General features: G+C 42.1%; 1 protein-coding gene across 5 annotated transcripts in view; it reads left to right on the plus strand.

Annotated features, from left to right (window-relative positions):
* LOC137374623 (transmembrane protein 45B-like) overlaps positions 1–23,792 on the plus strand; it is a 107,856-nt gene that overhangs the window by 78,449 nt on the left and 5,615 nt on the right. For all 5 annotated transcript variants that reach the window (XM_068041029.1, XM_068041028.1, XM_068041027.1 and 2 more), the window contains 3 exons: positions 2,349–2,561; positions 13,884–14,068; positions 18,530–18,675. In XM_068041029.1, the coding sequence (XP_067897130.1) occupies positions 2,349–2,561; positions 13,884–14,068; positions 18,530–18,675 (544 nt within the window). The remainder of the gene's footprint in view (positions 1–2,348; positions 2,562–13,883; positions 14,069–18,529; positions 18,676–23,792) is intronic.

Raw genomic sequence — 23,792 nt, forward strand, 5'->3', positions numbered from 1 at the left:
GGAGCAACTGGTTTCCTTATCCGATCCTCTACATCCCTTGACATCCAGAGTTCCCTGGATTTATTGATCCTACCCTTCATCTTTACGGGAACATGTTGGCCCTGAACTCTCACTATTTCCGTTTTGAATGACTCCCACTGGTCTGATGTAGACTTTCCTACAAGTAGCTGCTCCCAGTCCACTTCGGCCAGATCCTGTTTTATCATATTGAAATCGGCCTTCCCCCAATTCAGTACCTTTATTTCCGGTCCATCTTTGTCCTTTTCCATAACTACCTTAAATCTTAGAGTTATGGTCACTATCCCCGAAATGTTCCCCCACTGGCACTTCTACCACTTGTCCGGTTTCATTCCCTAAGATTAGGTCCAGTACCACCCCTTCTCTTGTAGGACTTTCTACATGCTGGCTCAAAAAGCTCTCCTGGATGCACTTTAAGAATTCTGCCCCCTTTAAGCCTTTTAAGTCATTTCAGATACAGCTGTTCCCATGTGGTGTGAATTAAAGATACTAAACTAGTTTTAGGTGGCAGGTGCATTTTATCATGGGATCTCTATGCTCTGTTAAATTGCATCAACTTGTGATCATTTTCCCCACTCACATGTAATTGCTGTGCACTGATCAACTGGTGCACTGCGGGGCTGTGAAAGTGGTGTCATTATATCAACAAAGGAATATAAATATAACAGTTTGGTTGGTTTCTAAGGCAATGGCTTGGTAGGTGTTAAAGCAGCATGAAATAAAAGTGAACATGGGGGAAGTTGGGAGAGGCAGCAAGCAAGCAGCATCAAAATGGGTTTGTTTAACTATTTTTGTATTTTTTTCATAAAAATACTATTATGCTCAAGCAAAGACACTCAACAAAAGGAGACACCATTTTTTTAAGATGAAGGCAATAACTTTTGCAAACTGGCGAAGTGTCATGTGATCTAATGTCACATGATCCAGCCTCTGGGAATTTATTCAACCAGAGTTGGCTATGTTGTCCTGCATTCTAGGGGTCAAGTCATGGAAAATGCAGCCAGCTTACTTACCCTATCATGACATACAGTGTGGAACTGTTGGGTATGATCAATATCCATGCATGACATTTACAGCTTTGTTGATTTGTAATTTGGTAGATCAGCCTACTTGGATATTTGTATCTCATGGCTCTTCATCAAATATTTTCCACAGTGAATTCTCTGGTAACTTACAACAAGATACTACATAATTATTAATAAGAAATGCTGGAAATACTCAGCAGGTCTGGCAGCATCTGTGGAGAGAGAAGCAGAGTTAACGTTTCAGAGTTGGCTATGTTGTACTGTTCTGAAGAAGGGTCACTGACCTGAAATTTTGCATTTACATCAATGTAATTGATCGTACTCACTGTTGGTATTGGTTTCAACAGTGTAATTAAACAATTACCAAATTCTGAAGCTCTGCAGAGCAACAGTACCAAAGGAACCAATGTTCCCTCTAAGCTGCGTGGCTGCAAAGGGAACAAACAGGCCATGCACAAATACAACTTTGCGACAGTCTTAAAGGAGCTGCACAGTGCCAAAAGCCAGCCACGCACAGCAAAGAGAAATTAAAGGGAACATTGATGAGAACCTGAAAATGTTGGCCCACAAATGCTTGGAAATTTGGGAGGAATTTTACATCAGTCAGACAGTGCATTTTGGGTGCAATTTACTGATTGCTCCCTTGGAGCAAATTCTGCATAACCTACAGTAACACAAAAGCAAAATACTGCAGATGCTGAAACAGAAACAGCAAATACTGAAATACTCAGGTATTTTAAAGGTCACACAGACTTGAAACATTAACTCTGTTTTTCTCTCCACGACTGCTACCTGACCTGCTGAGTATTTCCAGCATTTTCTGTTTTCATGTCTAACAATGCTAACAATTTCTGTTAGAAAATAGAAGATAGGGTTTAGAACATTATAAATACATGTGCTTAATGTTGCATGGCTATTCTGCATAAGACTGAGAGGCTGATACTGCACTCTGAATGCAGTAGTGCCAGGGATCACTGCTGTTTGGGTGCTTACCCTGCATTTATATGACCTCATGGGCTCAGCTCACTTATACAATATTGTGCATGTTCAGTACATAGAGATTGAATTTCCCCAGGGGTTCTGAGAGCTAATTGGTATGACTATCATGAAGGAGTAGGACACATAGAAAGTAAACAAAAAAATGGGGGCAATAAGCATTCAGTTATGTAATTCTATTCAATATAATGTATCAAGGTGTTCTGCATCCCATAAAGATGAAAGGACTGTGAAGTGTTCAGCGTTTTTGAATAACAATAGGGATTATCTATGAGACTGAAATGTCCTCTTAATCTCTTTTTGTTGCAGGCATGATAGCTGAGCAATTTGTTCCTGATGGGCCTCATCTGAAGCTATATAACTATGAGGAACAGCACTGGGACCACCTGATGAACTGGCAGCATGCAACTATGTATCTCTTCTATGGTATCTCAGGGATTGTGGACATTATAGTCCATATAACACCTTCGGTGCCTTTAGCCCTGGACAGGCTCATGCTTGCCATTGCAGTCTTCATTGAAGGTTTGCTTAATTCATTCTTAAAGTAACAAAGGGTTCTGGCATAACTGTATATTGTTTATAACTGATATTTAGCCACAAGGTGGCACACATCATAAAATTCTTCAGTGGCTGACAACCACTCAAAATGGTCATCCAATGTGGTACCTTGTCAAAAAATGTATATGTATCTTCAAAGAGATCACATCATTTAACCATGAAACTTTTTAAAAAATCAATCTGTTTTAATGATAAAGATTACTAATATAGTTAGAAAACTTTATTTGATACCTATAGTCACATATAAAGTAGCTGAGAAGATTAAAGTTTGAAATTGTTGGAAATACCTGTGACACACTTGTTAGGTGATTGTTATCAGGATAGTTTAGCTTCTCTATTCTTGTGGCTATGCATATTAAAAAAGAACTTGTATTTGTATAAGATCTTCTTACATCTTGGAAACGTCCCAAAGAGCTTTCCATATCCAATGAATTGCTTTGAGAACACTATCATTATTATTAGACAAATGTAGGAACTATTTTACACACAGCAATGCTCTGCAAATAACAATGTTCTGTATATTTTGGTGTGGTGGTGAAAGAATTGCACTGCTAAAATCAGCCCAATCAGTCCACGTTGGGGTTATCACCCAGAAAAGCAGTCGTCCTAATCCCATGTTCCCACACTGCTCCCATATCCCTTCATTCCCCTATCTTTTAACTAGCTATCAAACATATTCTTAACTGTTGATACAGTCTCCACCTCAATTGCTAACTCCAGCAGTACATCCCACAGCCTCACAACCCTGTATTAAAAAAAAAGGTTTCTCCTGCTCTCTGTCCTAAACCTCTTGCATTTAATCTTATCTATCTGTCTTTTTGACATCATGAGAACTCCTGCCTTTCATTCTGTGACTTGGAATCTCTAACATTCACCTGAACCACTAGAACAGACAAAACAAGGTCTTCATTTAACATCTGATCTGAAGGAGAACACTTTTGACAATGCAGAATTCCCATAGAATTGCGCGATCGGCCCAGATTATGTGCTGAAGTCAGGGTGTGGGGCTTGAGTCCAAAACATCCTGATTCAGAAGTATGTGTGTTACCAACTGACCCAAGCTAACACAGAATGTACAGAACATTTCCTGGGGTGTTAGTGACTGGACCTACTGTCAGATTCCTATTTTCTTGCTCAATCCAACTGATTGCTGCATGGCTGTCTGCATCTACTCTCTAAAGTGGGGATTAATTTCCTTAGTCAAGCAATCTCACTTACTTATTTCAATTGCGAGGATGACTCTTACTGACATTGTTTGTGATATTGTACCGATCATGACAACTTACACTCAATTTCCTTAGCCTGTCCCTTAACCAAATGCTTTAGAAGGAGAAGATAAGAATCAATTTTATTTCCCCGTACCGTTTAACAGTGTTCACAGTAAAAAGGACATTTTAAAATGCTGACTGACTCTCCAGTAAAATGAAGGCATCTCCTAATGCATGTTGTAAATAGGATAGTGTACCATATTGGGATTGAAGGCAGACAAGTCCCCAGGGTCTGATGGCCTACATCCTAGGGTCTTAAAGGAAGTGGCAGCAGAGATAGTGGATCCATTGGTTATAATATTCCAAAATTCCCTGGATGCAGGAAAGGTTCCAGTGGATTGGAAAAATGCTAATTTAATGCCCTTATTCAAAAGGGAGGGAGGCAGAAAGTAGGTAACTATAGACCAGTTAGTTTAACATCTGTCGTTGGGAAATTGTTAGAATCCATTATTCAGGAAGTAATAATAGGACATTTAGAAAGTCAAAACGCAATCCATCAGAGTCAGCATGGTTTTATGAAATCGTGTGTGACTAATTTGCTAGAGTTCTTCGAAGCTGTAACAAGCAAAGTGGATAATGGGGATCCTGTAGATGTAGTATATCTGGACTTCCAGAAGGCATTTGATAAGGTGCAGCACAAAAGGTTAATACACAAGGTAAGATCACATGGGGTTAGGGGCAATTTATTAGCTTTGATAGAGGATTGGCTAACCAACAGAAAACAGAGTCGGGATAATTGGGTCCTTTCTGGTTGGCAAGAAGTAACTAGTGGGGTGCCACAGGGATCGGTCCTCGGGCCCCAACTATTTACAATCTATATTAATGACCTGGATGCAGGGATAGAAGGTACTATAGCCAAATTTGCAGATGACACTAAAATAGGTGGGATAGTAAGTTGCAATAAAGAAATAAGAAATTTACAAATGGATATGGATAAGTTAGGTGAATGGGCCAAAATTTGACAGATGGCGTTTAACCTGGATAAGTGTGAGGTTATCCATTTTGTTCGGAAGAATAGAAAGGCAAATTATTATCTAAATGGAAAGAAACTTCAGAGTGCTTCGATGCAGAGGGATCTGGGTGTCCTCATGCATGAATCGTAGAAAACTAGTACGCAGGTACAGCAGGTAATAAGGAAGGCAAATGGAATTTTGGCATTTATTGCTAAAGGAATAGAGTATAAAAGTAGGGAAGTGTTGCTGCAACTGTATAAGACATTAGTGGGACCGCACCTGGAGTATTGCGTACAGTTTTGGTCCCCTTACTTGAGGAAGGATGTAGTTGCATTGGGGGCAGTTCAGAGGAGGTCCACTAGATTGATTCCAGGGATGAGGGGTTTGTCTTATGAAAAAAGGTTGAGCAGTTTAGGCCTTTACTCTCTAGAGTTTAGAAGAATGAGATGAGATCTAATTGAGGTATATGGATGATTAAGGGGATTGACAAAGTAGACGTAGAGAGGATGTTTCATCTGGTGGGACAACCTAGAACGAGAGGTCGTAGTTTTAGGATAAGGGGTATCAGATTTAAAACAGAGATGAGGAGAAATTCCTTCTCTCAAAGGGTCGTGAGTCTGTGGAATTCACTACCCCAGAGTGCGGTGGATGCCGGGGCATTGAGTAAATTTAAGGAGGAGTTAGTTAGATTTTTAATTAGTAATGTGTTGAAGGGTTATGGAGAACAGGAAGGAAAGTGGAGTTGAAGCTGAGATAAGATCAGCCATGATCGTATTGAATGGCAGAGCAGACTCGAGGGGCTGAATTGCCTACTGCTGCTGCTAGTTCTTATGTTCTTATGTGATGAACAATTATAGTCGTAGAACCGTACAGCACAGAGGGAGGTCATTCAGTGCATCAAGTCTTTGTTAGCTCTCTGAAAAAGTATCCAATTAGTCACTTTCCCCATACCCTTTAAAATATTTATTTTTCAAATATTTATTTGCTTCCCTTTTCAAAAAACTATAACGGATTCTGATTCCACCATTGTTTTTGGTAAGTGTTCAATGTCTTAACAATCGCTTGTGTAAAACAAATGATAACTTCTCCATTCATTCTTTTGGTGATGGTCGCAAATTAATCTCCTAAGGTTACTGACTCACCAACCTGTGTAATAATTTTTCCCATCATTGAAATATTTCATAATTTTGGGTGCACAAATTTCTTCTGAATCTTCTTTGTTCTAATCATAACATCCCTTTTTTTCTAGTCTCTCTTGATACCTAAAACCTTTCAACCCCTCCGATCATTTTAGTTAATTTCTTAGTACCCGATCAGTGGTTTTTAAAAAATTTGTTCTCGGGATGTGGACAATGCTGGCAAGGCTAAATTTATTTCCTATCCCAAGTTGGCCTGAGGACATGGTTATGGGCATTCTCTTTAAGCCATTCCTTGTGTGGCAATGCTCCAATGATGGAATTCCAGGATATTGACCCAGCAATGAAGAAAGTACGGGGATATATAAACAAGTGAGGGTGATGCAAATTGAAGAGGAATTTGCAGGTGACGTTTCTGCTTTTGTCTTTCTCTATGGTAGAGGTCACAGGGGAAGGAAGTGTTGTTAAACTCACAAAAGTGAGTTGCTGTATTACAATAAGGTAAATATTGATTGATTGTTTACACTGTTTGGTGAGACAGTAGCAAGAGGGCACAAATTTAAGGTCATCTCAAAAAGAATTAAAGGAGAGATTAGAAAAAATGCATTTACATAAAGAGCAGTTAGAATTTTTTCCATTGCTAAACTTTTATTTTCTAAACCCTTGCTTCAATATGCAATTTCCTGGGCAGGATCAAAATGCTTTGGGGATTCTGGTGTTGTATCTGCATTTGTAAGTGGAAAACATTTCGTGACAGGACAATAATAAGCAGATGTGACTATATTTCATCACAAACCCTTACTCCCAGATCCTCATTTACTGGCCCAGATACTCCCTCCTAAGTACGCCAGAGGAGACCTGTCTTTGGCACATCTGTTTCACATAGGAAGCTGCTACATATCTGTGACACCTGCTGGAGGTTGACCTACAAACATCTTATGCTACAAGAAAGGTTCTACCCATAGGCATAGAAAGTTCATGCCACTAAATACTATCAGGCTATCATAGTGACAGATACCAAAGCAGTCAGTCAGCCAGCTCAACAGAACACAAAACATTTCCTGGTGGTAAGCTTCCCAAGAATGGTGAGCGTCAGAGATGGCACACTAGTACAGTGCAGACCATAGAGCCTGGCTGTCACCTCCTGACACATAAGATATGCTGCTGTCAGCCAGGGCTTAGTGGTACCCCTCTCCAAAAACTTGAGCCAAAATCTAGGCTGACACTCCATTGCAGTGCTAAGGGTGTGCTGCACGATTGGAGGTGGCATCTTTTGGATGAGACGTTAATCTGAGGCCCTTTCAGGTAGATGAAGAAGAGCAGGAACATTCTCCCTGGTGTCCTGTCTAATTGCTAAAACTCAACCCATATTACAAAAGTAGATTATCTGATCATTATCACATTGCCTTTTATGCAAATTGTCTGTCATGTTTTCTACATTACTACAACTTGTAGTTACATAATGCCTTTAATGTTGTAAACTGTCCCAAAGTGCTTCAAAGGGTATTTACCAGGGAGATAGAACAGGTGGACATGACATTGAATGATGAGCTTAGCAATGAGATAAACTCATTTCAAATTTAAAAAGGGGTATGTATTGACTTAACTAATCAAACTCAAAGAGGATAAAGCCATTGGTGCGGATGTTTGGATCCACTTATTTTAGAATCTAGGGAAGAGATAGCAGATGTATTACTACAGATATTTAATAATACATTAGAAAAAGGTGTTGTGTCAGAAGACGGGCAGATGCTAACGTAATTCCTACATTTAAGAGAACAGAACATGTCCAGGAATACATAGTCAAATTAACATTGGTGTCAGGAAAAATAATGGAATCGCGACTAAAGCAGAGAATAGAAGAACATCTCGAAATGAAAAATATAGGCCAGAATTTTATGTTGGGCGGGAGGTCACACCCACCAGCCCAAAAGTCAGGGGCGAACTCGCCTTCGTCAGGCCTGGGGAGCCATGTTGGGATTTTATGCTCCCCAGGCCCTTAATTGGCCTTGGGTGGGACTTCCACCTCTCACCGGGAGCAGTGGCCACTGCTAGGGCTACAACCCAGCCACTGCAGCAAGTGGGATGACGGCCCCAGAGCCCTGGCAAGGCAATGGGGGGGTGGGGGGGGGGGGGGGGGGGGGGTTGATTGGGAGGGAGGGGAGGTTGATTGGGAGGAGGCGGGAGCTTTCTTACAGTGAGGGCGGTTGGAGTTTCGGGGGTGGGGGGCCATCCGTGGGGCACAGGGTACCTGATCAGGAGGGTTCCCCCAGCCCGCAAGGAATGACCCCATTCTGGGGGCCTGAGCCGCTCTCCCGCCACTGGGAAAATATCAGCAGTGGTGGGAGGAGGCCGTGGAGCAGCAGTTAATTGGCCACTTAACGGCCTTGATTGGCCTGGGGTGGGCGGGCCGTTTCTTGCCGCCGCTGCCCCTTGTAAAAGTGCAGTGGGGCGGGAAGGTGTCGGGAATGGCACCCCCTGCCTCCCACTCAATTTTATGGCGCCCCCCCCCCCACCACCACCACCAGACAGTTCCAGCTATAACAATGAATAGTCAGCATGGATTTCAAAAGGGAAAATCTTGCTTAAACAACCTTTTTGAATTTTTTGAGGAGGTAACAGATAGAGTGAACAAAGGTAATGCAGTAGATGTAATTTATTTGGATTTTCAAAAGGTCTTCAATAAGCTGCCCTGTAATAGACTAATGAATAAGGTCAGAGAATGTGGAGTCGGGGACAAGTGGAAGAATGGATTACTAGCTGGCTTCAAGACAGAAAACAGAGAGTGGGAATAAAGGGTAGTTATTCAGAGTGGCAGAAGGTGGGAAGTGGTGTTCCACAAGGATCAGTGCTGGCACCACTGCTGTTCACAATTTACATGAATGATTTGGACTTTGGAATCAAAAACACATTTTCTAAATTTGCAAATGAGATCAAATTGAGAATTTTGGTCAATTCTGAGGACTGCAACAAATTACAGGAGGACATTAATAAACTCTCAGAATGGGCAAATAATTGACAAATGAAGTTCAACACAGATAAATGTGAGGTGGTACATTTTGATCAGAAGATTAGGGAGGTCACTTATTACTTGGAAGTCTAGGGTGAGGTAGAGGAACAAAGAGATCTCGGAGTACAAATACACCAATCACTAAAAGTTGCGCCACAGGTTAGCAAGGCCATAAAAAAGCAAACCAAGCACTAAGCTTTATTTCTAGAGGGATGGAGTTGAAAAGTAGGGAGGTTTTGCCAAACCTGTATCAAACCTTGGTTAGACCACACTTAGAGTCCTGCATGCAGTTCTGGTTGCCATATTATAGAAAGGATACAGAGGCACCAGAGAGGGTGCATCAAAGATTTACAAGGATGATATCAGAAATGTGTGGACATACATATCAGGAAAGGATCAACAGCGTCTCTTTTGAAAAAAGAAGGCTGAAGGGTGACCTAATAGAGGTCTTTAAAATTATGAAAGGTTTTGATAGAGTGGATATTAGAAGCCATCAAGGGGTGGCACAGTGGCGCAGTGATTAGCACCGCAGCCTCACAGCTCCAGTGACCTGGGTTCTGTTCTGGGTGCTGCCTGTGCGGAGTTTGCAAGTTCTCCCTGTGACCGCGTGGGTTTCTGCCGGGTGCTCCAGTTTCCTCCCACAGCCAAAGACTTGCAGGTTGATAAGTAAATTGGCCATTGTAAATTGCCCCTAGTGTAGGTAGGTGGTAGGAGAATGGTGGGAATATGGTAGGGAATATAGGATTAACGTAGGATTAGTATAAATGGGTGGTTGTTGGTCGGCACAGACTCGGTGGGCCGAAGGGCCTGTTTCAGTGCTGTATCTCTCTATGTCTATGTCTTAAATTCAATAGGGAATGCGGAAGAAACTTCTTTACCCAAAGAGTGGTGAGAATGTGGAACTCGCTACCGCAGGGAGTGGTTGAAGTGGATAGTATAGATGCATTTAAGGGGAAGCTAGACAAGCATATGAGGGAGAATGGAATAGAGGGTTACAATGATAGATTTAGATGAGGAAAGATGGGAGGAGGCGTGAGTGGAGCATAAACACACGCATAGACTGGTTGAGCTGAATGAACTGTTTCTGTGCCACATATCCTATGTAGAATGTGACATTCAGGCTTCGGCTGATAAGTGGCAAGTAACATTCATGCTGCACAAGTGCCAGGCAATGACCATCACCAACAAAAGAGAATCTAACCATTCCCCTTTGACATTCAATGGCATTATCATTGCTGAATCCCCCACCATCAACATCCTGGGGATTACCATTGACCAGAAACTTAACTGGACCAGCCATATAAATACTGTGGCTACAAGAGCAGGTCAGAGGCTGAGAATTATGCAGTGAGTAACTCACCTCCTAACTCCCCAAAGCCTGTCCATCCTCTACAAGGCACAAGTCAGAAGTGTGATGGAATACTCTGCCCTTGCCTGGATGATTGCAGCTCCAACAACACTTAAGAAACTCGACATCATCCAGGACAAAGCAGCCCGATTTATCAAATCCCTATCTACCAACTTAAACATTCACTCCCTCCCCCCACACAGTGGCAGCAGTATGTACCATATACAAGATGCACTACAGCAGCTTGCCAAGGCTCCTTCGGCAGCACCTTCCAAACCCATGATCTCTACCATCCAGCAGGACAAGGGCAGTAGATGCATGGGAACACCACCACCCGCAAGTTCCCCTCCATGCCACACACCATCCTGACTTGGAACTATATCGCCGTTCCTTCACTGTTGCTGGGTCAAAAAACCGGAACTCCCTCCCTAACAGCATTGATGGACTGCAGCAGTTCAAGAAGGTGGCTCACCACCACTTGCTCAAGGGCAATTAGGGATGGGCAATAAATGCTGGATTTGCCAGCAATGTCCACATCCCATGAAAGAATTGAAAAAAATTGAGCCACATAGAAGACATTAGGGCTGATGATCAAAAGCTTGGCTAGAGGTAGGTTTTAGGGAAGAAAGAGAGGTGGAGAGGTTTAGGGAGGATATTCCAGAGCTTGGGGCCTAGGCAGCTGAAAGCATAGCCGCCAATGGTGGATTAAAATCAGAGATGCTGAAGAGGTCAGAATTGGAGGAGCACAGATATCTCAGAAGGTTGTGGGCTGGAGGAGATTACAGAGATAGGGAGGGGTGAGTACATGCAGGGATTTGAAAACAAGTATGAGAATTTTAAAATCGAGGCATTGTTTTACCTGGAGCCAATGTACATCAGTGAGCGCAGGAGTGATGGGTGAACAGGATTTAGAATCATAGAATTATAGAAAGTTTACAGCACAGAAAGAGGCCACTTGGCCCATTGTGTCTGTGCCAGCTGAAAAATGAGCCACCCAACCTAATCCCACCTTCCAGCATTTGGTCGGTGGTCCTGCAGGTTACGGCACTTGAGGTGCTTATCCATTTGGTGTGAGTTAGAGCAGAGATGTGGATGACCTCAAGTTTATGGAGGATAGAATGTGGAGATGAGTTAACAAAGGCATGGATGAGTGTTTCAGCATCAGATGAGCTGAGCTCGGGTGGAGTCGGGTGATCTTGCAGAGGTGGAAATCAGCGGGCTTAGTGATGGCATGGTTATATGATCGGTGCTCACCTCTGGTTCAGATATGACACCAAGGTTGCAAAACGTCTGGTTCAACCACAGACAGTTGCCAGAGAGAGGAAGGACTCGGTGGCTGGGGAACAGAGTTTGTAGTGGGGACCAAAGACAATGGCTTCTGTCTTCCCACTATTTAGTTGCAGGAAATTTCTGTTTATCCAGTACTGGATGTTGGACAAGGAGCAAGTAAAACAGTGACTGCACTTCAGAAGTATCTAATTGGCTGTAAAGCACTTTGCAATGTCTTGAGGTCAAAGGTACTAAGTGTGCTAGATAAATGCATGTTTCTCATCTTTCTTTCTGTCTGAAGGGAGGGTGATCTAGAATGCCGAACAGGTCAATCTTCCTCCTGTCGCAGCAGGTCCATTCTACCAGCCATCAGACAGGGAGTAGGATGCTGTGTTGCCCACAGCCTCTATTTCATGCCTTGTGCCACAGTGTTGTTCTACATTATCAGCCCCCATCGGACTGATATTTTATTTTATAATTCTGTCAGGTTCTGTAAGATGCATGTACAAGAGAATAATGGCATTACAATTATTTGTCTTTAATTGACGTCACCAGTTTTAATCAGTAAGAGTAAATTCAACTATCCCATGCTCCATTGGGACATTGCACATGAAGGGAGTGTGATTTGGAGAATTTGAGCCTTTTGCAGCTCCCTCACGGGAATCGTGGGATTACTGAATTTACTGTGTAAATCTGTAATTATAGTTAATTTAAAGGCAACACTGTCCTCAACCATCAATTCTAATAAAAGTCAGGTTTTCAGAGCTCCCTAAAGAATATACTCAAACTTTTCATGTAGATTAAAACAATTATTTTTACTATTATAAATACCTCCAACTGTGGGCTGGATTTTACGACCCCGCTGCGATCTCATTGGCGAGCACAAAAAATGCAGGCCACACGCCAAAGAGCTGCTGTGATCTCAAGCGCAGCGGCTCATTTAAATAGCTGGGGCGTCCCGCACAACCACCCCCCCCCAATCTTGTGGAGGGGGGGGGTGCTGCCTGTGCACAGGCCCTGGTGCCATTTTTAAAATGCAGCCAGCCCTGCCGCCCAATTTAAATTTTTAAACACATACCCCCAAATTAAATAAATAAATTTATAACGCCCCTTTCCCACTTCCCCAATAACAATTACAATAACCATTTGCCCTTCCCCCCCCCCAAAAACACTTAACATTTAATTGTGAGCTTCCCCCCTGCCCCAGACTGCACAAAGTTTGAAGTTCAACCCTTCCCACCATCCCCTACACCCATTACATGTTTTTGAGCACCGCATCCACCCCCTGCACTGAAAATCCTACCTCCTCCCCCTTCCCCACCAGTGTCACATCACCTTTCCCTGGACAGGGAATTGAAGGCGCAGGAGTGTAGGCCGCCACGCCGAAGATCATGGCGGGCCCTCAAGATTGCAAGTAAGTCTATGTAAACTTATTCATTTTATTCATTTGAATATTGTAATTGAGGTCCCGTCGCCCAGCAGTGGGTTGGCCGCCACGGAGCCTCGCCACTGCCTGAAGGATTGGGCCAGGACGTCCTGGCGTTGAGGTCCGTGGCGGGCCGCTTCCAGACCCATCTCAGGCTGCCTACCCTCCCTCCCCCGCTGCAGAGCCGGAAGTCGAGGGCTTGGTAAAATCCAGCCCTGTGTTTCTGTTTATCTGATGCACAATGAAATTAAATAAGCATTAATTGGAGTGCAGCCTCCTTAAATAATCTTGTTTAGTTTTGCCCTCAAAGATGTTTAGTTTCTCCTGATCATCCACTTTCATTTCAGCAAAGCCTCCATCAAAGTTACAGCAGGCAATTGGGAGAACCCCACTGTGGGCGGCACAGTGGCGCAGTGGTTAGCACCGCAGCCTCACCGTTCCAGCGACCCGGGTTCAATTCTGGGTACTGTATGTGTGGAGTTTGCAAGTTCTACCTGTGTCTGCGTGGGTTTTCTCCGGGTGCTCCGGTTTCCTCCCACAAGCCAAAAGACTTGCAGGTTGGTAGGTAAATTGGCCATTATAAATTGCCACTAGTAGAGGTAGGTGGTAGGAAAGTATAGGGACAGATGGGGATGTGGTAGGAATATGGGATTAGTGTAGGATTAGTATAAATGGGTGGTTGATGGTCGGCACAGACTGGGTGGGCCGAAGGGCCTGTTTCAATGCTGTATCTCTAAACTAAAAACTTCACCACCAAATCGTCAGGAGAGCCTTCGACTTCCACACCTTCGGTAGTTCACCTTGTAAAATCCAGTGTGTCTTAAAATCACAAAGAATGTATTCACTCCCCCTCCCTTTATTTTATTTTGTCTACAGGTTTCTTGTTTTATTATCATGTCCACGGGCGTGCGATGCTTGACATTCATGTGCACATCCTGCTGTTGGTGGCAGTGTTTGGCGGTTCCATTAGCATCTTTCTTGAAGTCTTCCTCCGGGGTAATATAGTACTGGAGCTTTTAAGGACAAGCCTTTGTATATTGCAGGGCAGCTGGTTCTGGCAGGTAAGAGATTCTTTTCATTTGAGTTCCCTCCTCCCCCTTCCACAAACTATTAATGCAAATACTTCCATGTAACGATGCAAATAGAATAAGGGACAATGACAGAGTAACATTGGTACGCGAAATTGAACAAAATTTAAGTTAATAAAGGAAACAAGAGTGAGGGTAAAGGAGCAAAATCAGATTTGTTCCAATAACAGCAAAATTATACCAATTTATGTAGATAAATGCTTTAAACATGGGAGTGGGAAATGCTCTGCAAACACTGAGGACTACTGTGGAGGCCCATCATGCGTGAACAAAAATAACTTCTTCAGTTCTGATGATGGATCATTGACCTGAAACGTTAACTCTGCTTCTCTCTCCACAGATGCTGCCAGACCTGCTGAGTATTTCCAGCATTTCTTGTTTTTATAACAAAAATAACTTACTGCTCTTGGTTTTATTGTTCCATTCATTAGTACACAGAACCTGCATTGCCAACATATAATTGCATGTGACAGAAATATAAGCACTGTAACCTTACATATATTTTTCCCTTATAGATTAGCTAGCATAACAAGTGGGTGCAGATGGAACAAACTATAACTAGGATAGATGAAATTGACCCACATGATTACTAGGAACATGGGACACTGAGAAATTGTACTTAGATACCAATGGATAAGATTTGCAATTGATTTATGCGTGCTGCAATAACCCTGATTATAGGGTTCTAATATAAATATGCAAAAAAGGCCACTCACCCCTCTGGGTTCATTATCAAGAATGACTCTGCAAAGCCCCATCATAGTGCCCAACTGCTAGGTCTCCCTGATGTATTAATTGCTCTTTGTGATGAAGAATCTCCTGACATCAGGCATAAGTTTGAACTTGTGTCACCTTGTGCTAAAGTCACAGGTCAGTTTGAAGTAGTATTCCAAATTTACTTTTTCTATAAAATACTCTTAAATACCTCCACCTGCTTCTGAATTTAACAATCTAGCTAGAATTCTGTTTTCTTTGATTGCTGCTTTGCACTGATTGACATTTTGGCTGGAATTTTACAGGCCCCCCTGAGGCAGGGTCGGAGCTGGAGGGCACGGAATATCGTGATAAGGTTGGGGGGGTGGGGGGGGGGGGGTGGAGATTGCGGATGGCCCATCGCCAAGTGATCATCCCAGGGGGATAGGCTGACGACGTTCTTCCCATCCAGAAGCCAATTGAAGCCCTTAAGTGGCCTATTAATGGCCAATTAAGGGCCTCTTCTCGCCGCTGCTGGGATCTTACCAGCAGCAGGGGGGGAGGCCTCCGCCACACCGGAGGTCGCCTTGTAACACGAGGCGCATTGCCTGCGGGCTCGGAGGGGGGAGGGGGCTGGTCTCTCCTCCGTGGGCAATTTGTGGCCCACTGAGGACTCCTGCCATGAACTACTTCACCCGCTGGGATCCCCCTCTCACTGGACTGCACAACCACTCCCTCACCAGGGCCTTCCAGACTGGTCCCAGCAACCCCGTCTCACCTACCTCTGGTCCAGGGTACCAGCTGATGCCTCTGCACTACTGGCAGTGGCCATCGCTCCCGGTGGCACTGCCGAGACTGCTGAGCTGCCAGCCTCTGACTGGCTGGCAGCTCATGGAGGCGGGATCCCTGACTTTAAAGGGACGGCAATCCTGGCTCGTGAAACGGAGGTTAAAAGACTCAAGGATAGCTTTGGGAGGGCGAGGTACAAAAAGGTTGGGGTGTGGCTCCCCCTGCCTTTTCAGCCCGGCGCTGGGAGCCCAGCCTCCAATACACAATCCAGCCCTTTGAGTACAGTCTAGTCAAAAACAGTAGGTGGTATTTATTTTGGCCAAAAGGCGAAATGAGGTGCTAAATGGGTGAAGTGCTGTTAAGATTAGCCTGCTTGAGAGTCTGGATTTAGCTCACAATTTGAGTCCTAATTTGCTGATTACCATAATTTGAATTTGCCTGGAAAAACCTGCAGGTTTAGCTCTCAAATACTGATTAAGTACCATTTTCGTGGAGCAGCATATGTGGGCTAAATGGAAGGTTCTGTTTAACACCCCATCTTGGTCACTTTGGAGGCTCTTTAGCGCCTAAAGTATTTGGTGAAAATCGCTCCCTGAATCACTTAGATACTTAGTCCTAGAAATTGTTTGCACCTCCTACCTACTAGACCTCCCTCGGCAATTGCTGATGAAGAGAATATCAATTCCAGTTGGGGAGGCGATCAGGGCTTGGGGGGAGAGGTGTTGAGGGGAGGAGCGATCTGGAGAGGGGGAAACGAGGTGAATTAAAGGATATAAAAGCGAAATACTTAGGATGCTGAAAATCGGAAATAAAAACAGAAAATGCGGAAATACTGAGCAGGTCAGGCAGCATCTGTGGAGAGAGAATTAAAGGATAACTCATTACGCTATTTCATCAGATGGGCCATGGGCATCCATGGAGGGAGTGAAGATTCCCCCCTCCTTGATTTACAAAGGCCAGCCGTCTGTTTTTCAGTCAAGAAACAGGCAAACATATGTTGAAAATCTGCCTCAACAGTGTAGAGTTTTTCTTCAATGCCTTGATAGTAATCTGTTGGAGCAGATGTTACAGCTTTTATAGAATCTGCCTGATTTTCATTTGATACAACATAAAGGGCATCGGAGGTGTCCCACAGGATTACCTGTCAGATATTGTGGACAAAAATCTACCATCTCCTGACTTAGGTGTGCCTAATGCTAAATGCTGCAATGTTTATCAAACATAATAAGAATTCAGTCTGCAGCGCTATTATCTTGACCTTGATTAATATACTTATTCGCAAAATGATGGCTGTTTAGTATCTTCATGCACATGGTACATAACTGGAGGTGTGTATTGTGTTTTGAACCTTATAGATTTGAGACATTTGAGTGCTCAGTACTGTCAGTAATACCGTAATTAGATTTAAAACATGGTAGTTACCTTTAAAATCACCACCCAGTTTTCACATATTCCTTGCTTTTGTCTAGGTTGTTCTTTCTATTCTTCCTAGACATAACACATTCCTCCAAGGCTATTTAGCCCAAAAGTAATAAAGGCAGAATACGGATAACAGTTTTGGCATCTGGTAAATTCATACTCTGCAAATGAGCCACCTTCTGTGATCTGAATCCAATTGCCCTCAAAGAGAAAGCAAACACTGTCTGACAGTGAGTTTTAAAGTACTGTATGTTTCTCTGACGAGAAGTGTTGCATAATATTTTGTGGAAATTTAATTGATTGATTTTAGCTCTTTTAATGCCAGTGGTGAAAAATGTCCATAGTATGTTTTAAATGAAATCTTTGCTCTTTTCCGTTAACACAAAGATTTTCAATTCCCTGTTTAAAAAAAAAATGTCTCCCCCTTTAGAATTTAGAGAACAGTTGGCGCTGATTATATAGGTTACAGTTGGCAATATGATAGATACTTCAAATTACAATCATCATTAAACCATGGTACGCTATGATGAAACCTGTAGTTTAAGGAGATTTGGAGCACTGTAAGTTAAAGATTGCCTGTGAATTAGAATGTAGCTCATGCTGATTTTTTTTTATTGTTCGTCAGGGTTTTTGATTGTTTTCATATGGTTAACTTTACTTAAATTTTTCATTATTTATGTCTGCATATTTCTAATTTTCTCTTTTTACAAAATTTCAATAAAGAATAGCAGCATAATTTGCATCTGTTGAAAATTCCACTGGAGAGGTGGAGGACAGCATTGTTTTCATACTACAACTGTAGTCACACCCACTTTTTAAGTGAGTGCAAGTGATAAGCACAAGTTCATTTTTTCAATTATGATAACTAATAACTGATGTTGCAAGCAAACATGCAAAAAAGTGGCAACACAGACTAATTAGTTTGGTATCTAAACTGCATGTTGCCTTGTCATTGCACTATGTTTTCCTTTTGTCTGTTTTAATGGGCTCAGTGCCATATTTTCAGAGTTACCAGATGGCAAACAGATAATAGCATATGCATAGGAATTATTCCTGTACCACTCTAAAGGCTACTTAATGAAAAAGTTACTGCAGATCATTACATCAGCATTATATTTATTTAATATTTAATTATATTTGTGCGTTTGATTTCACAATGAACAATTAGATTGGTAATTCTTGGTCTGAATCTAATATCTATTTTCAGCTCAAAATATTTCCTGAAACAATTTTCAGGCACCAAGGAAGATGATGGCAGAATGTGCTTTTAAATCATAATTTTTAGATTTTTGATCAGTCATTGTTATTGACAAGTGCCACTCTCATAAAGCCATATTACTGTATGCCTTTTTAGTTACAGTGATCTTTTGTGTGGAAGGCATCGTTGCTAAACCATTACTATTAGCTTAAAATAGTGTAATTGTGTCATTAGAAAGAAATTTAATTTTTAGCTACATTGCTGGAATTTGTTTTTAAAAGCCTATAAATATTTTCAATCACCTTTCTCCAGATTTTTTCATTTCTTTTTTGCAGATTGGATTTATTTTGTATCCTCCTAATGGAGGCTCTGAATGGGACCAAAACAGCCATGACAATATGATGTTTATTACCATGTGTTACTGCTGGCATTATGCCTTTTCACTTCTCATTGTGGCTGTTAGCTATACTGTTGTCAGTTGGTGAGTAAAACATTTTCCCCTCAAATATTTGAACACTAAGGGACTTATTTCCTCTGGAAAACAGTGGTGGTTGCATTACATAAAATACCTTAGTGGCACTATTTTAACACACACATTAATTTAAATGCGTTCACAACTGAACAAAGAAACTTTGTCAGAAATGCGTTGATCAGTACACCATCAGAGAAAATTAAATCTCCAAATTAACTTCTTTTAATTAAAGATTAGTCTTTCATAAAGAAATACATAAACAACCTGCACTGTTATCCAATTTCTGTAACCTTTTGAAGACTGTAACAGTGGGCTGAATTTTACCAGCTCCCTGACGTCAGGGGTTGTGGCAGGGGGGCCCGGAAAATACCTCCAGGAAAGGCCCACTATGGGCCTTGATGCCGGGAAGGCCCCGCCCCATTTTACCAGCAGCGGCGAGGCCTCGGGGCTGCCCCCCCACCCCCCAACCGCTCAGCAAAAAAACCCCCTAATTTATATATTAAAATCAATGCTAATAAATGAATAATTACCTACCTTGTCGTGACAGCCGTCCCACGCCGATATTCCGACCAGTTGCCGGAAGTTCCACACCTTTCAGAGATCCGAGGTGTAACACTGGCTGGGAGGGAGGAGGAGTGAAATTTTCAGGGTGGTGAGGGATAGTGGAGAAAACATTTACTGTTGGCTGAGGGGATGGTGGGAAGGGGTTGAAGGGCAAAGATCATAAAATTCGGGGGTGTAAAGTTCAGGGTGGGAATAAAAATTTTGTTACTGGGGAAAAGGCAATAACTGAAGTTTAGTTTAGTTTAGAGGTACAGCACTGAAACAGGCCCTTCGGCCCACCGAGTCTGTGCCGACCATCAACCACCCATTTGTACTAATCCTACACTAATCCCATATTCCTACCACATCCCCACCTGTCCCTGTATTTCCCTACCACCTACCTATACTAGGGGCAATTTATAATGGCCAATTTACCTACCAACCTGCAAGTCTTTTGGCTGTGGGAGGAAACCGGAGCACCCGGAGAAAACTCACGCAGACACGGGGAGAACTTGCAAACTCCACACAGGCAGTACCCAGAATTGAACCCGGGTCGCTGGAGCTGTGAGGCTGCGGTGCTAACCACTGCGCCACTGTGCCGCCCTTGGGGGGGTGGGAGAGGGCCTGCGATCTTTTATTAAATTTAGAAAAGTAAATTTAACATCCATTTCACTTTAAAAATTTAATTATCGGTAAGGGCTTGAAGCCCTTTAAAAGTGGCGCTGGCACCTGCTCTCTCAACCTGTTCTGACACCTTCAATGACCTATACACATACACATCCAGGTCCCTCTGCTCCTGCACCCCCTTTATTTTATATTGTCCCTCCATGTTCTTCCTACCAAAATGAATCGTTTCACATTTCTCTGCATTGAACTTCATCTGCCACTTATCCGCCCATTCATCAACTTGTCTGTCCTTTTGAAGTTCTACATTATCCTCATCAAGTTTGGTATCATCAGCAAGTTTAGAAATTGAGCAAAGTTATTACAAAACCTGTGAGTTTAAAAGTTACTCTTCTTACTACCATAGTTTAGCTATTGGTTTACTCAGTCAGCACTACTTTTTCCCTGCATAGCTGCTTCTGAAGCAGGAACCAAACAAAGCCACCTTCCATGCAAGTGAATGGAACTGCTACAGGATGCATACAGATGTGCTTTGGCATGTGCCATCTTGGTTCAGGGATGGGGGCAAGGAGTAGAGGGGAGAGACACAATTAGTGGCCCTGGGTAGGAAGAAAATGATTCATAAAATTAAAGATTGAAGTGATATGTAGCATATTTTCCTTTTTCGTACTCCTAATGCATGTTGGACTGCTTTCTTGTTCTAATTCGTCTTGTTACTTTAAAACCAGAGTACATGCACATGAAATTGTAACAATCTAGAGTCAGGTCTCTGAGTCATCATTCAGTATGATTCCAGTATGATTGCTCCTATACGGTGATTTGCTCACCCTTAAATACTACTATTTATTTTGGTCATACATTTCATGCATGTTATCAATAAATCACGATGAAGCAAAGATACATGCAGGTGGCATTATAACCAATTAATTGTGGTGAAGCAAAGATACATGCACATTGCTAAAATAGATTTTGTCCTTCTCAATCCCTTCCAATTATACCATTACCATGGTTATGTTGCCTTTATTGGCTCAGTACCATTTCTTACAAGCATCAGTCATCAGATAGGCATATTCCAGATCACTACAGACTTTGCTGAGCACTTACTTTCAGACCCCTTCTATATCTGTGGAGATTCTCATTCCCTGCGCTTGCTTACACAATACATGGCTTACAATCCCTTATTCAGTAGAAAACAGTTTTAGCTCATTGTGCAATGATCCTACATTGCTGTGTGCTGATCCCACAAGCTGCCCGGGACACTGAAGTCCTCGGGTACTGTGGACTCTCAATCCTACAATGCAGAGCTACGATCATCAAGAACACTTGTAAATTTGGTTTGCGCACCTCCAATGTTTTCCATCTGTTAATATTAAAATTAAAGGATGCAAAATCATGGAAGCATGCCCAAAATTCCCATTATTTGTTCCAGCATCAAAGCTCTGGGCTGAGAGGGTGAGAAATAAAAAAAAAACTAATTTCTTAATATTTCTTTCTTGTCCAAAAGTGACAGTGAATGGAGTAAGTTGGAATAAACCAAAATATAAATGTGCTAGAATTGAATTTTATAGTGGGCTGAATTTTACCGGCCCCTGGACGCCGTGGGTTGTGGTGGGGAGGCCCATAAAATGCTAGCGGGAGCAACCTGCCACGACACCGAGAAGGCCCCACCAGATATAAGCGGCGCCGGCGCCTGCATGGTGGCGCCGGATTCTGTTGCCGGGGACGTGGTGGCCGCCTCACTTATGTCATCGGGGGTGGCTGCTCCGCCCCTTCCATTTAAATCAGCCTCTGCGCAGAATATCGTGGGGGCTGCGCGGCAGAACTTCCGTGTCGGAAGGTTGCTGCTTTCACAGTACGCCACTGTGGAGTGTGGTGTGCTGATAAAATTCAGCCTAGTATCTTTGGGCTGGATTATTTATTAAGAACAATTTACTGCCTGAATTTATTGAAGGTTCTTTGTGCTATTTCAGTGAAATGGTTTTGTAGCCATAAAAGAACCTACTTACAAATATTTTTTTTATAATCAGTTCTATACAAACTGACAGCCACAACACAGGCTTTAAAATACTTGATAGATTTTGTTAATATAACAAGCAGGCACAAATGTATTATTGAGCTTCTGCTTAGTGTATTTGACTGGTTGAAGAGTTTGAGTATTCATTTCAACACATCTGACAGCAGCAGAGAAAACAGTAAATGGTTGTTTTTAAAGGTGTGCATATATTGCATGGTACCATAATAATCTGTCAGTTTTTCTTGTGTCAAGTGCTTTGTGATATTTCAGCATGTGTTCTGACCGACTGCTCAAGACAAAGCTCCCAATCAAAATATATGATTCTGATTGTGGTGGGAGAAATGCACTGTTGATTCAGTCCCGTCCCTCCACAGATCGCCTAACATATCTCTTTAAACTTTCCAAATTGAAGAAAGTCACAGCCAAATTGACCATCTATTAACCCCGAATGACTAACCAAACCAGGTGTCTTTAGATTAACAAATTAACCATTTAATTAGAAAAATTATTCTTAACCACTACTAAAATATAAACAACATTTAAAATAGAAAAGAATAGTGTCCTTGCAGATTTACGCTCCTGCTGAAGTAGAATCTTCCAATGTGGAATAGTCCAAGGATGCTTGAAGTCCTCACAGCCGTCCAATGGGGAAATAAAGGTTCTTCAACAGTAGAACAGTCCGTAGTCTAGTTCAGCAGTTCAAGTGATGCTTTTCTTCCTTTTCCAGCGATGAATTCAGAAATTACAGTTCAGTAGTTAAAGTAATTGGTTACTTTCTTTTAAGAAATTAATCTGGCTTGACGAATCAGAATTCTGAGAGTATAATAAATAGGGTTTAAACAGACTGAGCGAGAGCTCTATTTCCTTCAGTATGTGCTGGCAGAACAGCTGTCTGCGTATCTGTCAACTGTGTCTCAAAAGCCAGTTTTTCAGCTAGTTTCAAACTATCAATCGCAACAATGTATATTTAACCTCAGTCTCTGAGTGGCTGTATCTGGGACAACCAAGATGCACATCTGAAGCTGACTGGTTCTTCCACTCTGTAGGGTTGTATCCAATGGCAACCAAAATGCATCTTTTGACTCACAGTCCCTGGAGCTTGTTGCCTTAAAGCAGTACTGATCCTTTTACAACCTTAAAGGCACACCGCATACTCCCGAGAAAAAAAAATTACAGAATCATAACACATGGTAAAGCAAGTATTTATTATAATAGTGCTACTGACTGTATTGAATACACTGATTTACAGTTGCAGGATGTTTCTGGTACTGCCATCATTGGTGTGCATTGTTTACATACCTCTAAACTCTTCTGTTTTAATTGGGATAACCCCATATTAATGACAAAAGCAGCACCAGTGCACAAGAAAACTGAGTTGCTGCCAAAATCACTTCCGGCCCCAAACACTAAGTACAACTGTTTATGTCACAAAGGTGTAATGACCAGCATTTCTTACTCAGTGCAGCATTAATATGCACTCAGAGACTAAAAACAAGGCTAAAACTAAGTACAAAAACATGAATTAGTTGAAATGAAAATTGATTGTATTTGAAATGCCGGTGCATGCCAACTTGAATTGCTGAGTTCAAAATAATGTAGCAATTCTGCCCTCTAGAGTCAAAATATTCATCTTCACAGAAGCTGGAATTTTTCTCACATCACCGTGGCAATTCAGTCATATAAATTTTTAAAATTGAGAGTAGCAGGAATTTCTCCCAGGAGACTTCAATAGATGTGTGCTACAATCTTAGGAAACCTGAAACTATTCTTGCGTTTGTAGTCTATATAGGTTTCTCCATCAGAGAAGGAAGAATCAATTAAATGAGGAGAAAAAACACAGCCTTAGTAAAAGCAGAGCTTTGGATAACTGGCAAATTTGGATAAATAAAAGCATTGTACCATAATGCATCAACAATCAATAATATATTTTTTAATCTTCAAACTC

Source organism: Heterodontus francisci, chromosome 10, assembly GCF_036365525.1.
Source record: "Heterodontus francisci isolate sHetFra1 chromosome 10, sHetFra1.hap1, whole genome shotgun sequence".
NCBI lineage: Eukaryota > Metazoa > Chordata > Chondrichthyes > Heterodontiformes > Heterodontidae > Heterodontus > Heterodontus francisci.